Here is a 16,713-nt window from a genome sequence, read left to right as displayed (position 1 = left end):
AGCTCCTGGCAGGTGTAGCGTGCAGCTGGGCCTCCCTGTATGACTCTGAAGGGCTTTGGAACCCTACACCTTTTCAGACATGAAAGAGTCTTGTTCACTCTAAACTCCTCAAACCTTCTTCTTCTTCTTTTTAAAAAAGCTTTATTCTTTTGGCACCAGCTTTCTTCCCCGCTCCTTCTCCTTTCCTCCTCACAGAATTGGGTTCAATTACTTCCCAGAATATACAGTACAAGCAGTTGTTTTGCTGTTTTTGGCAATTTTTTTTTCATATCGCATCAACCTGTGAAACCATCCTTTTCAGTTTTGTCTTCTTTCTAGAACAAGGGTGTCAAACATAAGGCCCAGGGGCTGGATGCGCCCCAAAGAAGTTTTTTATCCGGCCCTCAGGCTCTCAGCTGCTGAGTAGCGCTGAGATGTTACTGCTGAAAGGGCAGCCCACATGAAAATGGAGCTCTTCTATGTCTTGAAATATGATCAAGATTTGCATATTTTCTGTCATTTGCACCTAATGAGTTCCTATGTGAGAAAAAGTGCTTATTTTTGTTATGAACTGTTTAATGACATCACTTCCTGCTGAATGACATCTCTTCTGGCCCTCAGCAGGAACAATGAATGCTATTTGTCCCTCTGTATGAAACGAGTTTGACACCCCTGTTCCAGAATATCAGAAACCCGTTACAAGGTACTGCAGTCAAAAACAGCAAAAGTGAGTTCTTTAAAGAATCAGTTTATATGAAATAGTGACGGATCTTGTTAGTCTTCTTTAAATATAAACACTTGTTCACAGAATTTTAGTTTTCATTGAAAATTAATATCGCCAGAAGATACAAGCTTAGTACTTGCAGGTGTTGGAAAGAACTGTGTTCAGATGATGCAAGCTTGCAGAATTCTCAAAGGAACAATTGATATAAACATCTGAAGTCTATGTGGTAAATACCAAATCTATGCAACAATTCAGATTGTTACAAACCTCAGGCCACATGTGACTAGACTCCACCAAGAAACAACCTCAGTTAACTGTCAGTTTCTTCACATGACACTGTGCATATTCAGGTCTTACTTCTGAAGTGGTTGCTTAAGGCAGATTTCTGGAAGGCACACCTGACCCTGCTGCAGCTTGTGCACAGGAGTTCCCATAGTAGGCATATAAAAATTCTGTGGGTTTCTCCATTCATTCAATGAAAGGAGTAGCCAGGGATGAATCTTTCCATACATGTGCAGTGCTCCCCAATGCAGTGAATAAAGAATCTTTTGTGAGTGTGAACTTTGTGCTAAGAAGCATTTGCTGAGCTTTGGATTGAAGTCAGAAGCTTTTGCTGAGCTGGAGAAAACACATTCTGATGTTACAAGCAAAAAAAACAACAACAACAGTAAAAAAGAAAAGTACTTGTACTCAAAGGTACGACACTGTGGGATATTCAAAAGTACAACACTTTGGGATGGGAGGGTCCAAAGAATCACCAGCGGTCCCTTGGTTTGGTAGGGCTCCAATCATCCCACGTGGCCTCAGAGTATCTGCAGGTAAGGAGGATGTTGTTGCACCCATGTCCTCCTCTGCAGAGCTGAGTGGCTTTGTTTCCTGAGGCATACTGGCCAGATCCTCTGTGGAGGCTCAGTCGGCTCCTCCCCTCCAGCCTTCCCTCATTCTTGGCCTGGGCAGGGGTTTTTAAGCCCTGTTACTGAGGGAGCCTGCCTTCTCTGTCTGGCACCACTCTTTCCAGTCATGATAAACTCAGTAGCAGGGGCCCTAGCAACTGGGTTGCTTATTGATCTCTGGGCAGTCACAAAAGCACATGAGGCATGGCTCCTGTTAGCTCCGCCCAAAGAGCAGCTGTTTGTGCTATGCTGTGGACTGGCACTGGGGCCGGGGGACCTTTTCCCACCAGATACGCACAATCCTGGATATCCACATTTTAGATTTCAAATATTGGTACAATATGGTTACAAAAAGCACTGTCCCACTTAGGTGACTATCACACTAGACATATTATGGGAGCTGAACAGTTCTACTACTTAAAGTGAATTCACTGTACACTTTCTATCAAGGTTACCACCAGAAAGCAAATAAACCAGGGTGGAAGCTGCAGGCAACCTGGTGCTATATTAATTCTTTACTGTCTGTTGATTCCCCAGATACTTGTCAAGACTCGTCACAAACACAATGTATTTTGATTGATGATAGGCACCAAAGACATGATGGTTTTCATAGCTTGAAGCTTTGCCTAATATTCAATACCACAGGAATGGGATAGTTTTAAAGTAATAAAAGTGAGGGTAAGAGGATGAAGATAAATGAGCTGTTTTGAAACAAGAAAGATATTTGATACCTAAAAGTATCATGTCTTTATTCTCAGAAATCCAAATTTCAGTGATGCCCTATTTTCTCTGTGCCTCTAGGCACCAATTTCTATGCAAGCATTTATCATCCTGCCTTTATCACAAATACTTAACTGTACTAAATGGAATTGCCAAAGCCTTGAACATGAAGGTTGAATATGGATTAACTATCTAAGGCTGGAAAGAACTGACATATGGGGTTAGAATTGTGCTCTAAGCCTTGTAATTCTGTTTACAGTCACTCCCAGTTCCTGGACACACTCAAAGACTTCTGATAGCTTCTCCTGCCCTTCAGACGCCATCAGTAGCTTTTCCATACAATCCTTTACAGTCTTATCACTGCAAGAATCTAAACTGGTTGTTAGAATAAGATTCCTCTCATTGTATCAATCGCTGTTTCAGGCGGGATTTAGAAGTTTCGGGCAAGGCTTGAAGGCGCCGTCACCACTGCGTTACAGACAGTCAGGAGGAAGCAAGAAAAAGTGGATTCCAGGTTGATTTATATTTTGCACATATGCTCAAAAACATACATGCCTTTCATCAAGTCTAAAGGATTTGCATGTATATAATTCACTGAGCACGCCTTAAAAAAAACTTTAGTGGTTGTCACTTCAGAGCATTTTAAAGACATACTCTGAACTTTACAGATGAGCACACTTCATATTGGACAATAAATGCATGAACTTTGTATATTGGTATCTCAGTCTGATCACGATATGAAGTGGTACTGAACCCTTATCTTGTTAAGAAGATGAAGTTCTTCCCTAAAAATGATGCAGCTGTAGCCTGTGCTTGACCCCATTCATTTCAATAGGCATAAAAACTTAAAAAGCAATTAAGATGATATTCACATTAAGAATGGAAAAGATATTCAAAAATAACTGAAGCTTTGGTAAGGACAGTTTCATTGGGAAGGAGTGGGCTAAGAAGCAGTTGCAGAATACAGGCAAAAAATACGTAGAATGTGAAGATGGCATACCGGCAGAGGTGGTCCTGAGTATTTTTCTGCCTGGGGTTGCCATTCACTTTGCTGCACCTCCCCAACCCCTGACCCGGAATGAATTATGGTGATGTTTTCACATCACTGGAACCACTTCTGGAACTGTGCTCCAAGCATGATTCCGAGTTGCTCTGGGTCACCTCCCTTCCTCTCCTCCAAGAAAATGCTCCAAGGAGAGGAAAGACGCAACCGACTCCCGGCACAATGGCACTCTGGGGCATGTCTCCTCTGAGACAAAAGGTGTGGCTTAGTGTGGTGCAAAATAGCACCCAGAGTGGCTGCAACTCCTGGCATGAGCCACTCTGGGCATCTACTTTCCTCTCCTCTTTATAAGGGGTTGGCCCAGAGTGGAAAATCACAGCCACTCTGGGTGCGATTCTGGGCTGCTCCCTCCATTTTTTTTTTAAAGAAAAAGATAAAAACAGGTGACATGGGGCCATGGCTGGCAGTGTGGCCCCTGCAGGTATGGCGCCTGGGGCATTTGCCCCCATAGGTACGTCACTGCATACAGGTGGGGCCTGTTCATCTGCAGATCTGGCTCAACATGGGTCCCTTCTGAAACTGTGCTCCAGCATCTCTGGAGGCCTTTATGAAACCCGTGGAGACTGTGGGCATCAGAATGGCCAAAAAGACTGAAGAAATGCTACTTCAGGCATAAAACATCACTTTTCACTTCCAGTCTGCCTCCAGAAGCCAGAAGTAGTATTTTTTTCGACATGCATGGCTTCATTCTGTGGGCTTCAGAAAGTCCTCAGGAGGCAACTAGAGCACACCTTCAGTTGCCTTTGGAGGGTTTAAAGGGGCCAAAACCACAGATTTCGTTATCCATGGTTTTCTGTATCTGCGGGGGGTTTGAGGACGAATCCCTCGCAGATACTGAGGCCATGCCTGTATTTTCTCTTCTGTCATTTGCAGCAAATGAATTCCTACTAATGATTTCTGGCTATCATCTGCTTAATGACATCACTTCCTGTTTAATAATGCACTTCTGAACCTAGCAGTCACCATGAATGCTATTTGGCCTGCTGTATGAAACATGTTTGACACCCCAGATCCAGAACCTATCTAGGTTAGCATTGTCTACACTGATTCTCCAGGATTTCAGACAGGGGTCTTTCCCAAACCTACCGGAAGATGCCAAAGATTGAACTTGGAATTTTCTGCATGCAAAGCATGTGCTCTATCACTGGATTCTGGCCCTTTCCTCTTCACAGTGAGACAGAAAGGTGACAATGGAGAGAAAGTTTTAAATAAGGTAGTGAATATGGTGAAGAACAGCTGCTTGGTATGGAGAAGGGCAGAAGCGCTAGGGGGAAGAACTTCCAGTGAAGGTAGTGTACTTGGTTCTTAGTCTCTTGCTTTTTCACAGCACCAAGAAAATAAAAGATTTGAATATACAGTAATGCCACCATATTCACTGGGACACATTTTTTGTGCATGCAAATGAACTCACAGAGAATTTGAATGTGAAGTTCTTAGTAATGGTGTAGAGATAACTGAGCCGTTATGAGGAAGTTTGGGTGATGAGGGCAGGGAATAGTCCGTCATCTCCTCGATGTCTGAATGAGAAGATGCTGACTTTGGGGACTTCTTTTTACCAAAAGCTTGTTTGAAGGAGCTGCGTAACTGAAAGAAGACCAAAGCAAAAAGGATGATAAATACAATGCTTTATGCCAAGTTATCAAGAACAGAAGATATGTTTGTAACATGCAAAACTATAAAACGGTTACATAAAATTCTTTTTTTTCGCAGCACAAATACAGAATAACAAAAATTCATAATTTTTTTCTTGGTAATCCTATTAGGAAAGGACAGAGGTTGAGCTCAAAAAATTCTGGTTGTTGACAAGACCTATCTAAAGTGCACCTTTCCACTGAAAGGCGTTGCAAATTTTTAGCAGAAAGATGATTTTACTACAGGGTTACCACAGATTGCAGTTATGAAGTGATATGGCTCAGACAAAGTTATTGATGCTGACGGGGTTAATCATGTACACGGATGAGTTAGCTTTGTATTTTAGAATTTAAAATACATCTTTCTTACCTCATTAACCTGCCAGGGGAAGTGCAAGCAAAAAGGGAAGGGAGGAGGAAAAAAAGACAAGTTTTAACAGATAAAGCAAGTGACAAGGAAAGTGCTGGACTTCTCAAGACGAACAAGAGCAAAAAAAAAACACCCAAACATCACGTCACAACAAATAATTTTACTGGGGAGAAACTTTTTTTTAAGTTATCTTATGATGTAAAATGAATCTGCGCATTTTACAGAGTTTGATGCGTGATGCACAGAATTTCAATCGAAATGTATGCTGTACTTTACAAATCACCAAAATGACCATGCATTAAACCAGTATAGGATGTCACACAATCAACTGTGTGTTACTTAAAATTAACTGACTTAGGGCACAGTCCTAACCCACTTTTCAGCACTGACATAAGGGCAATGCAGCTCTGAGGTAAGGGAACAAACATTCCCTTACTTTGAGGAGGCCTCTGTGAGTGACACCCAACTGCAGGCTGCAGCACATTTCCCATTTGCACAGCTATGCCAGTGCTGGAAAGCCTAACCCACTTTCCTTAATTTGAGCCTTTCCAAAGGCTCAATTTCCATTTGAGCCTTAATTAATCAATTAAAGTAACTGACTTAGGGCCCAATCCTTACGGCATGTTTGTGGGGCTTACCGCCAGGCTTGGCTCAGCTCCGGCCGGCGCTGAGCCACCGCCTGGCGGGTGCCTGCGTTCCGCGGCTCAGCGGTGCCTGTGACTGCCAGGCTGCGGAACGGGGAATGAGACGTGGTGGGGGGCGTGAGGGAGGCATTCTGGGGAGGGGGGAGGCATGGTTGGGAGCGTTCTGGGGGCAGGGGAGAGGAGGATCCGTGGAGCCAAGCTCCGCAGGATCCTAGGCGCTCATGGAGGGCTGCGTGCCCTACACAAGCGCCTTCACTTTAGCAGCGACCAAACAGTTGCCACTAAAGTGAGTAGCCCCATTGCGGGGCTGCTTCCCTTACCCGGGGGAAGGGGACAAACATCCCCTTCTCCTGAGGAGCCTCCCGCGGTAGCACGGGAAGCTCTTGATCTGGCAGGAGCCCACCAGGGAGCCGCCGGGTCCCACAGCTCCGGGCAGCTCAGAATTGGGCTGTTAGTGGAGCCATGAGGCCATTATCACTAATTATGAATTGTCATTATGTTTATCTTGCATTATTTTACGCTTATTACAGTTTAGTCTTGTTCCATTTCCTCTAGCTAATTCACTCTGCTGCTTTCTTTAGACAAAACTTTTCTTCTATACTTATGTGTATACACACACACCTCCTTGCTGAGGATTTTATTTCATGAATCTTATGAGATGAATTGCAGTCCCAAAAGCTTATTATGATGTAATAAATGTGTTATATCCTATACATGTCAACTGAGAAGTAAGCTGTTTTCAACGGGGCTTATTTCGAGGTAAGTGTATATAGGATTGTGACCTTATGGTCCAATCCGATGCCGACTGGGTGCTGGTGTACTGTGTGTTGTGCTGGCAGAGGTTTCTTTACAACAGTTACAGAGTAATATCTAGCAGCGCTTGCTGCCAAGCCACTGGCAGGGGGGCTGGAGCAGCCTCCAGCATACCAGCAGACAACCAAACACCTGCTGGAGCAGGTAAGACTGCATAGGAGGTGGAACATGGTAGGAGGAGGATGGAACGGAGGGATGAGCAGAATGGGGAAGCTGGAGGGTGAATCAGGCCCAGGAGGGGGTGGATTTGGTGGCTGCATTGCTATGCATGGATTTCAAGAAATCTCCATTCTTCCTGCGATAGACCAGTATGGCTAGCCCTCTGGACTAAAATTGAGAAACCATAGGATTCTGTCTAATACAGTGAGATCAGGAGCTGTCTTCAGGCTCACACACTTCTCCCCATCTTTTCTCACAGCCACAGAAAGTTATATCCAACATGGATTATACCATTTATTCTGAGCATAGGATCTCCCCAACCTGATCAGCTGAACTAAAACTGCAAGAGAGAGGTGTTTCCAAGATTCATTGTTAGGGGAAATCCCATGTTAAACAGAATCTCCCGATAAAAACATTCAGCTCTACGCATTACGATGGGATCTATGGAGCTACTGGGAAGAAGTACGCAAGCCTGACCCCTGCTCCCAGTCTCACAACACATGTGGAGGAATGTCCAGCAGATCCTCGCTTAGATAGGAATAAGATAGTGGGACGGTGTTTGTGCTGGGATCTTGCCAAAAGGCACATTGTTCTGTAGGAGAAGCTTTTCCACAGAAAAAGCTTTAATGTGGGAAATACAGGTGCAGCCTATTTATTCATGGATTTTTAATCTTTGGATTTGTCTCAATAGGAATGGGGTGGGGGAACCGAAAGTCACACACACCTTTGCCTCCTTTGCCCTGCACTGGTGTCTCACTCCATTTCCAGGCAGCTCAAAACACTGCAAAAAGGCTCTGTGTCGACCAGGCAGGAAAATAGCCCTGGAACCCTAGAAGAGGTTCCCCTTGCAAAGGAACAGTAACACTCCTGGAGCCCCTGAGCCAGCAAAGAGGCTGAAGAGGGGAAGGGGGGGGAGAGAGAGAAAATCTCTGTAGCCAGAACACATGCAGCAAGATGGAGCTCTCTCTCTCACTCACTCTCTCACTCACACAGGGGCAGGTGTGGTAGCAACAGAGGGGATTGTTTTAAAAAACCCAGGGAGTGTTTGCTAAATTCCTCCCCCCCCCATTGAGATGGTGCAGGCAATCACGGACACAAGCAACACCCCCCCCCCCATGGTGCAGGCAATCACAATCACAAGCAAGCCTTCCCACCAAGCAAAGCATGAAATATAGCCTGCAATCCTCTCCACACTTTCCTGGGAGTAAGCCCCATTGACTGGAATGGGGCTTACTTCTGAGTAGAAACGCATAGGGCTGGAGTCTTAAAAAATCAGCATCCCAACTGTGAAAGAAGCCTGGCAACGGGGAGGGCTGAGTGCGGAGGGGAGGGGATTGTTAACAGCTGCCTTAGTTTCCTTTCATCTGGAAGTACCAGGTTGCAGTGTATTTGCGTAACTCTATGGAATTTAGCACAATGGGTTTTTTGTTAATCGTGCCAAGTCACAGAACGGAACTAACGTGGATAAATAGGCTGCACCTGTATGGCCTTCAGGCCTTATGTTGCCTGGCCTTTTTACAGAGCAATTCAAATTCAAATGGGATAGGAGACAGTGTTAATTTACTTGGATACACCACACAGAATCCTAAGACTCACTAAGACTCAAAGGAACTATGGGAACTAATGGCTTCAATTCACACTATGAGAAAAACGTCACTAAGACAGAAGTAGTCTCATTTAAAAAAATGGGGTTTGATTTTGGGTACCTTTCCTCCAGCACATGGAACCTTGAATACAATAAATGGTGAGCAATGGAGAAATGGGAAGCGAAAGACAGTTATTTTGAAGCCTTCTGGTTGGTATTTCCATCACAAATGGAGCCTGCTATTTTGGTTTCACAACTTCCATGATGGTGGCCAAAAGAGGGCCCAGGGCAAAACTAATCCAATTAACATACTTGCTCAAGACTTGAACTACATTACTGAAGAGGCAGATGTTAGTGTTTCTTTATGTCATGTGGACTGTATGACACACTTCTCTTGGTCATGATTACTGCCTGCAATCTGCATGTTAGATTAATCAACTCACTTGTATTTGAAGCAAAACCCACCTATTTCCTCTACCTGCATTGCTGACCAGTATAAAAACTCTGCTATAAAATTACTTTCTTGAATACAATCTAAAATATTGTACTAAAATTTAAATTGCTCAGATTCAGGGCCAACATATTATGCAGAAGATCTCCCCAGACATCTTTTCCTCTCTGAAATGCAATAACTGCACAATGAAATTTTACTAGAGTGATGGGCAAGGAGAACTACACTTTTTCCCGTGTCATTTTCCTGTTCAGAACTGTCCCTCCCTAGCTGCTGCTTGCTCTCACGATAGAAAAAATACAGATACAGATTTTTCCATCAGATATATAAGGCAAATAGCAGCTCAGGGATGATGACAATAATTTTGATTATTGTCAAAATAATAGTGACATGAAGAAAAGGTCCATCTCTTTCTCTTCCACTGATGTTGAAATAAACTAACAGCCCTTGCAAAAACATTTCATTGGAAATCACCCTTTGGGAGATCTTATGGAATACAGAATTTGGTCCTCAGTCATCAGTCTTTTAGATTTTAAGTAAGTTCTCAAAATGGGCACAAGAAAACCTTTATCTACTGGATACTTATAATACCCATTTCAGCTCAAGGCAAAGCATTCACATGGGCTGTAACATTCTTCTGGAATGTTCATACTAACACTCTTAAATTCCTTTGGTGTAATCTGTTGAAATATACGTACCCAGTTCTTTCTCTTCTTTTTCTTAGAGTCACATTCTATGTTGCTTCCCACGCTGGAATGACTGGTAGCACTATTAATGCTAGAGACACTGTCTGAAGAGTGCTGTCTTCGGATCCGCAAATCAGTAGTTTGGGCAGGCCCACTTCCTGGATTGTAATACAGATATAGTTAAATATATTCAGTTAATTAAAGTGTTGCTCAGTCCAACAGAATGGAACCCATTCAGCTAAAAATCTACAAAACATGCTTTTGACAGTTGATTATGAGAATAAAACACATGCACACACACGCACAAATCTATAAATCCCCTTTGCATAAGCTGTTTTATCAAACTAACAGCACACCTGGCACAGCTAGGTAAGGAGCAGGCTGTAGGTCTCCTTGGAGTAAGGGAATATTTTTCCAACCTGCTCAATAGGGCTACTCAGATCTGTGCCAGGTAAATTGTACAAATAGAGCGCACATGCCCTTAGAGTTTAACGACACTGCTATAAAAGTGAATATTGCATTTTTTTTACCTTTGCAGACGAGCTCAGGTGTGTTAATTACTCCATTAATGGCAGCCTGAGCAGCAGCATTTTGTTTCTTCAGTAGCTCGATGGTTTTTCTTAACTCATTCAGTTCTGAATCCTGAAGCACAAAAAGCCAAATGTTGTCTCTGAATTCCACAAGGAGTGGCCAATCAGCTTAACTAGTCCTTAAGTTTCTTGCACCAGGTTGATGTCAACAGAATCAATTAGTTGGATCAATAAGCCATGGATACTCTATGGTGGGTTTGAATACAGTATCTGAGCATTGGCCTTTTGGAGTTAAGAGGGCTTGTTTCTGCCAAGGGCAGTGTTTCTCAAATTGTGGGTTGGGATCCAATAAGTGGGTTGCAAGCCAATTTCAGGTGGGTCACCATTCACTTCAAAGTGTATTGTATTTTTAACATATTAGACTTGATATTAGCTGGTATGTGACTGCATTTGGGGAAATGTTACAGATCTGTACATTTAACAGGCAACTATGAGTATGCTTTCAACAATGACAGTCAATGGGGCTTACTCCCAGGTAAGTACGGCTAGGACTGCAGCCTTCTGGAAGTTTGGGCTTTTTAAGAGCAGATCAGCAAGCGCTTTGGAGGGTTAGTAGAGTTCTTTAAATAAATTTGTTGTATTGGGGGGGGGGTGTTAAAATTTTTCCTGCTTAATGCTGTCACTTCTGGCCATGACATCACCTCCAGGAATGACATCACTGGGTCCCACTAGATTGTCATTCTAGAAAGTGACTCTCAGTGCTAAAAAATTTGAGAACTACTGTTTTATGGGGTTTAATAATTGTGTCTAACTGATCAAGAATGGCTCAATTCTAGAAAATGGGCAGTAGGTAGTGTGGAGCATGGACACTTGGCAAAGAATACAACATTCTCACTTGAGAAGACTCAGTAGGTCAGTTTGTCTATCATTTAAACAGTCTAACTGAACATTGATTTAAGATCATGAAGGTTCTATCTCTAAGATTAGACAGGCTGATGAGGACACACCCACATGGGGATGTGCCTGTGTTCTGCCTTTCGCACTAGATGGGACAGGACTCACATCTTTAACCTATGTTTTTCACTTGTTAGCTCAACACACCTTCCCCTATGCCTGCATCAGCCTATATTGGATGATATAGACCAGGGGTGTCCAAACATTTTGGCAGGAGGGTCACATCATCTTTCTGACACTATGTTGGGGGCCGGGGGGAAAAAGAATTAATTTACATTTAAAATTTGAATAAATTTACATAAATGTATTTATTAGAGATGGAACTTATATGAATGAATGAAAGTCTTGCAGCAGCTCAAGGCCTATACAAGACCTTGCACAAAGCAAGGCCAGCCTTTCCTTCGCTGCCACTGTTGCATCACAGACGTGAAACAGCAAGTAGTGGAGGAAGCCCTCGTCCCACAGCTCAGGTGAGAGGTCGAGCAGTCGTTCTCATGCAGAGAGCAGTTGCGTCAGGCCAGCACTGGCTCCAGTAAGTCTCTGGAGGGCCAGAGGCTCATTGGACACTGGGGGCTTCCCGAGGGCCGGATTGGGAGCCCCTGAGGGCCACAAGTGGCCCCTGGGCCGGGGTTTGGGCACCCCTGATATAGACTAATCCATGAACGGGATTTTAATTTGTGTCTAAATGAAAGCTTCCCATACACCTATTTGCACACTGGAGGGGTGAACACCCGATAGCATAATACCACATATGGTAGGATGGTAGTTGTATGAGGCTGCAGAACACTTAGTGATCCATTACTGGGCCATCAGCTGAGTAGACTGGAAACAAATAAGTTAGGGTTAATGACTGCTCAAATATTAGACAGGTCATCAAATCCAAAATTAGAGCCCTTTGGATGCACCTTTAGAAAATTCCATTTTAGTTCAGGTTGCTCATCAAGATGATCTACAACAGTTACATTTCCAACTGACTGTTTTGTAAGGTCGAATCCTTACCCATTAAAGTCAATAAGAATTTTGTAATAACTCAAATGTTCCGTGGAATCAGGTCGACACTCCTGTATTATTTCTTACTATAAGCATTGTATATTGCAGTTTCATAGTTTGCGCAAAATACTACTGATTTGCTACTTAAAATTGGATGCTACACGAAATGGTAAATTTCAACAAATTTATAATTTGTACTTAAGTGTTTGCATATATAACACAAATACATGCAAGAGAACAGGATCAACAGTAATAAAATATTATACAGAGAGTGGTCTGAAACAAATGCTGCTGTTAAACATAAGCAAGCCTGTAAGAAGCTTAGGTGGACCAAGGCTACCATGGAAACCATGTGGAAATCTGGAGAAAGAGCATGCTGTCAGTGAAATAAATATATACTGCTTTGACATCGTTGCCTGAACCATCTTTGCAACTCATATAAGGTATGCAGGCATTGACGTGATCATTTTGTGGATGGAGAAATGAGAAGAGAGAGAGGATGAATGCTATGCTTAAAGCACCGACTCCAAAGAACTCAAGTAATAGGAGCTGGCAATAAAAGCCTAGAAACACCAGTTGAGGCTGAAGTGCTGAAATAAATGAATTAACACCTTTGTTTTCTCTTTCACCCAGGAACGAGTTTATAGTTACAGGTACAGCAAGATGAGTATATTAATCTATGTATTGGCAAGCCGAACTTCACTTTTCAGCCCAATTCCCAATGACAATCACTTATTGATCATTTAGTTTCAGAGGGTCACTTTGGGAATCTCTCTCCCGTTATGTTTATAAGTAACATACAAGTGAACACCAAACTTGCCTTCTGTTCTGCAGTCATGGTAAGGCTTTGCAGTCTAATGGTCATGTTTCCCAGGCTTTGCTCAAATGCTGCCACAAGATGAGCCTGTCGGTGAAATTATATTACACATATTACATGCTATATATTTGTAGGCAGTTTCTATTTACTGGAAATTTGTCCAGTGCACTGCTTGTAATTCACAAAAGACAACACTATCATGCATCAGGATGCCAGCATAGGCAGCTGAGCCCTGGCAAACCAAAGCATCCCTGGGGTCATGAAATGGCACAACCAAGAGGTTGGGAATGAAGCAATGGCACTGCTGAAACTGAGTTCAGCAGTGCTTGGTCAAGGAAGAGGATGACCTTGCAGTTTCTGGCCATGGCAACTGCTCTAGTCAATCAATCAATCAAAGACCTATCTCCTGTTGCTGCCTAGCTGCTGGACTGTGCAGTCTGCTGATTTGATCTTTATGTTTTATTTATGATAAGTACGCTTAGGATAGTATGTTTGGAGCTATTTTTTAACTAGACTAGGAAAAGTCCATCACAGACCTTTTTCCTATGTCTAAGTTGTACAGTACATAAGAACATAAGAACATAAGAACAGCCCCACTGGATCAGGCCATAGGCCCATCTAGTCCAGCTTCCTGTATCTCACAGCGGCCCACCAAATGCCCCAGGGAGCACACCAGATAACAAGAGACCTCATCCTGGTGCTCTCCCCTACATCTGGCATTCTGACTTAACCCATTCCTAAAATCAGGAGGTTGCGCATACACATCATGGCTTGTACCCCATAATGGATTTTTCCTCCAGAAACTCGTCCAATCCCCTTTTAAAGGCGTCTAGGCTAGACGCCAGCACCACATCCTGTGGCAAGGAGTTCCACAGACCGACCACGCGCTGAGTAAAGAAATATTTTCTTTTGTCTGTCCTAACCCGCCCAACAATCAATTTTAGTGGATGTCCCCTGGTTCTGGTATTATGTGAGAGTGTAAAGAGCATCTCCCTATCCACTCTGTCCATCCCCTGCATAATTTTGTATGTCTCAATCATGTCCCCCCTCAAGCGTCTCTTTTCTAGGCTGAAGAGGCCCAAACGCCGTAGCCTTTCCTCATAAGGAAGGTGCCCCAGCCCCGTAATCATCTTAGTCGCTCTCTTTTGCACCTTTTCCATTTCCACTATGTCTTTTTTGAGATGCGGCGACCAGAACTGGACACAATACTCCAGGTGTGGCCTTACCATAGATTTGTACAACGGCATTATAATACTAACCGTTTTGTTCTCAATACCCTTCCTAATGATCCCAAGCATAGAATTGGCCTTCTTCACTGCTGCCGCACATTGGGTCGACACTTTCATCGACCTGTCCACCACCACCCCAAGATCTCTCTCCTGATCTGTCACAGACAGCTCAGAACCCATCAGCCTATATCTAAAGTTTTGATTTTTTGCCCCAATGTGCATGACTTTACACTTACTGACATTGAAGCGCATCTGCCATTTTGCTGCCCATTCTGCCAGTCTGGAGAGATCCTTCTGGAGCTCCTCACAATCACTTCTGGTCTTTACCACTCGGAAAAGTTTGGTGTCATCTGCAAACTTAGCCACTTCACTGCTCAACCCTGTCTCCAGGTCATTTATGAAGAGGTTGAAAAGCACCGGTCCCAGGACAGATCCTTGGGGCACACCGCTTTTCACCTCTCTCCATTGTGAAAATTGCCCATTGACACCCACTCTCTGCCTCCTGCCCTCCAACCAGTTCTCAATCCAGGAGAGGACCTGTCCTCTAATTCCCTGACTGTGGAGTTTTTTCAGTAGCCTTTGGTGAGGGACCGTGTCAAACGCCTTCTGAAAGTCCAGATATATAATGTCCACGGGTTCTCCCGCATCCACATGCCTGTTGACCTTTTCAAAGAATTCTATAAGGTTCGTGAGGCAAGACTTACCCTTACAGAAGCCATGCTGACTCTCCCTCAGCAAGGCCTGTTCGTCTATGTGTTTTGAGATCCTATCTTTGATGAGGCATTCCACCATCTTACCCGGTATAGATGTTAGGCTGACCGGCCTATAGTTTCCCGGGTCCCCCCTCTTTCCCTTTTTAAAAATAGGCGTGACATTTGCTATCCTCCAATCTTCTGGCACCGTGGCCGTTTTGAGGGACAAGTTGCATACCTTAGTCAAGAGATCTGCAACTTCATTCTTCAATTCCTTAATAACCCTTGGGTGGATGCCATCAGGGCCCGGTGACTTATTGATCTTTAATTTATCAATGAGGTCTGAAACATCTTCTCTTTTAACCTCTATCTGACTTAACTCCTCAGTTAGGAGGGGCCGTTCGGGCAGCGGTATCTGCCCGAGGTCTTCTGCCGTGAAGACAGATGCAAAGAACTCATTTAATTTCTCTGCCATCTCTAAGTCTCCTTTTATCTCCCCTTTCCCTCCCTCACCATCCAGAGGGCCAACCGCTTCTCTGGCGGGTTTCCTGCTTCTAACATATTTGAAGAAGCTTTTATTATTCCCCTTAATGTTGCTGGCCATGCGTTCCTCATAGTCTCGCTTGGCCTCCCCTATCACCTTCTTACATTTCTTTTGCCACAGTTTATGTTCCTTTTTATTCTCTTCATTAGGGCAAGACTTCCATTTACGGAAGGAAGCTTCCTTGCCCTTCACAGCCTCTCTAACTTGGCTGGTTAGCCATGCGGGCACCCTCCTGGATTTAGTGGAACCCTTCTTTCTTTGCGGTATACACCTCTGCTGGGCCTCTATTACTGTTGTTTTAAGCAGCCTCCATGCACTCTGGAGAGATTGGACTCTTTTTACCCTCCCTTTCAACCTCCTTCTAACCAGCCTCCTCATTTGAGGGAAGTCCGCCCGTCGGAAGTCAAGGGTTTTTGTTAGAGATTTGCCTGGTATTCTTCCCCCAACGTGCAGGTCAAAACGGATCGCAGCATGATCACTGTTCCCCAATGGCTCAGTAACGTTTACATCTCTAACCAGGTCCTGCGTACCGCACAAAATTAAATCCAGAGTCACCTGTCCTCTGGTGGGCTCCGTGACTAGCTGATCTAAGCCACAGTCATTTAGCACGTCAAGAAATCCGGTTTCCTTATCGTGACCAGAACACAAATTGACCCAGTCAATATGAGGATAATTGAAGTCCCCCATGATTACAACCCTGTCCTTCCTTGTCACCTCCCTGATCTGTTTCCTCATTTCAAGGTCCCCATCAGTAAAGCCTTATGTAGTCATCCGAGCCTTGTTCACCATCAGCACATAGTTGCCTTATCCCAAGTAACTGTCTTCACATTCACAGTGAAAACAACTATGGAAGAGCATGATAACATTGGCATATGTGCCTCTGAGTGCCCCTGGCCCCTGTAAAAACATGCTGAGCAGAGTCCGTGAGAAAAATGGCAGAAAATAAAACAAGCTCAGCACTGAGTACATGTGTTGTAAAATGGAAGTGTTTATTCAAAAAATACTGGAGCGAATAATTCCTGCTTGAAAAGATGTGCCAACTATTAAAAGAACAGACAAATATTCACAATTCACAATTCAAATGGGATGGGAGGAAGCAGCATACAAAAGTGGGAAAGGGCTAGTAAATTCCTTGGTGTGGGTGAAATTGATCTGTTATCGTTAGATGGTTGATGTGACACCAGCCCACAGAGACAAAAATGGCTGCTATTTCACAATTGTTCCATGAGTTATAAAAAG

General features: G+C 43.7%; 1 protein-coding gene across 4 annotated transcripts in view; it reads right to left on the bottom strand.

Moving 5' to 3' along the window:
- Positions 1–16,713, bottom strand: part of NAV2 (neuron navigator 2) — a 341,851-nt gene that overhangs the window by 30,040 nt on the left and 295,098 nt on the right. For all 4 annotated transcript variants that reach the window (XM_066636906.1, XM_066636923.1, XM_066636914.1 and 1 more), the window contains 4 exons: positions 13,013–13,096; positions 10,249–10,360; positions 9,731–9,876; positions 4,791–4,963 (listed from right to left, as the gene is read on the bottom strand). In XM_066636906.1, coding sequence (XP_066493003.1) covers positions 4,791–4,963; positions 9,731–9,876; positions 10,249–10,360; positions 13,013–13,096 — 515 coding nt within the window. The remainder of the gene's footprint in view (positions 1–4,790; positions 4,964–9,730; positions 9,877–10,248; positions 10,361–13,012; positions 13,097–16,713) is intronic.

Source organism: Tiliqua scincoides, chromosome 1 (assembly GCF_035046505.1).
Source record: "Tiliqua scincoides isolate rTilSci1 chromosome 1, rTilSci1.hap2, whole genome shotgun sequence".
NCBI lineage: Eukaryota > Metazoa > Chordata > Lepidosauria > Squamata > Scincidae > Tiliqua > Tiliqua scincoides.
The sequence above is the reverse complement of the archived record's forward strand: the minus strand, read 5'-3'. Positions and strand labels throughout refer to the sequence as shown.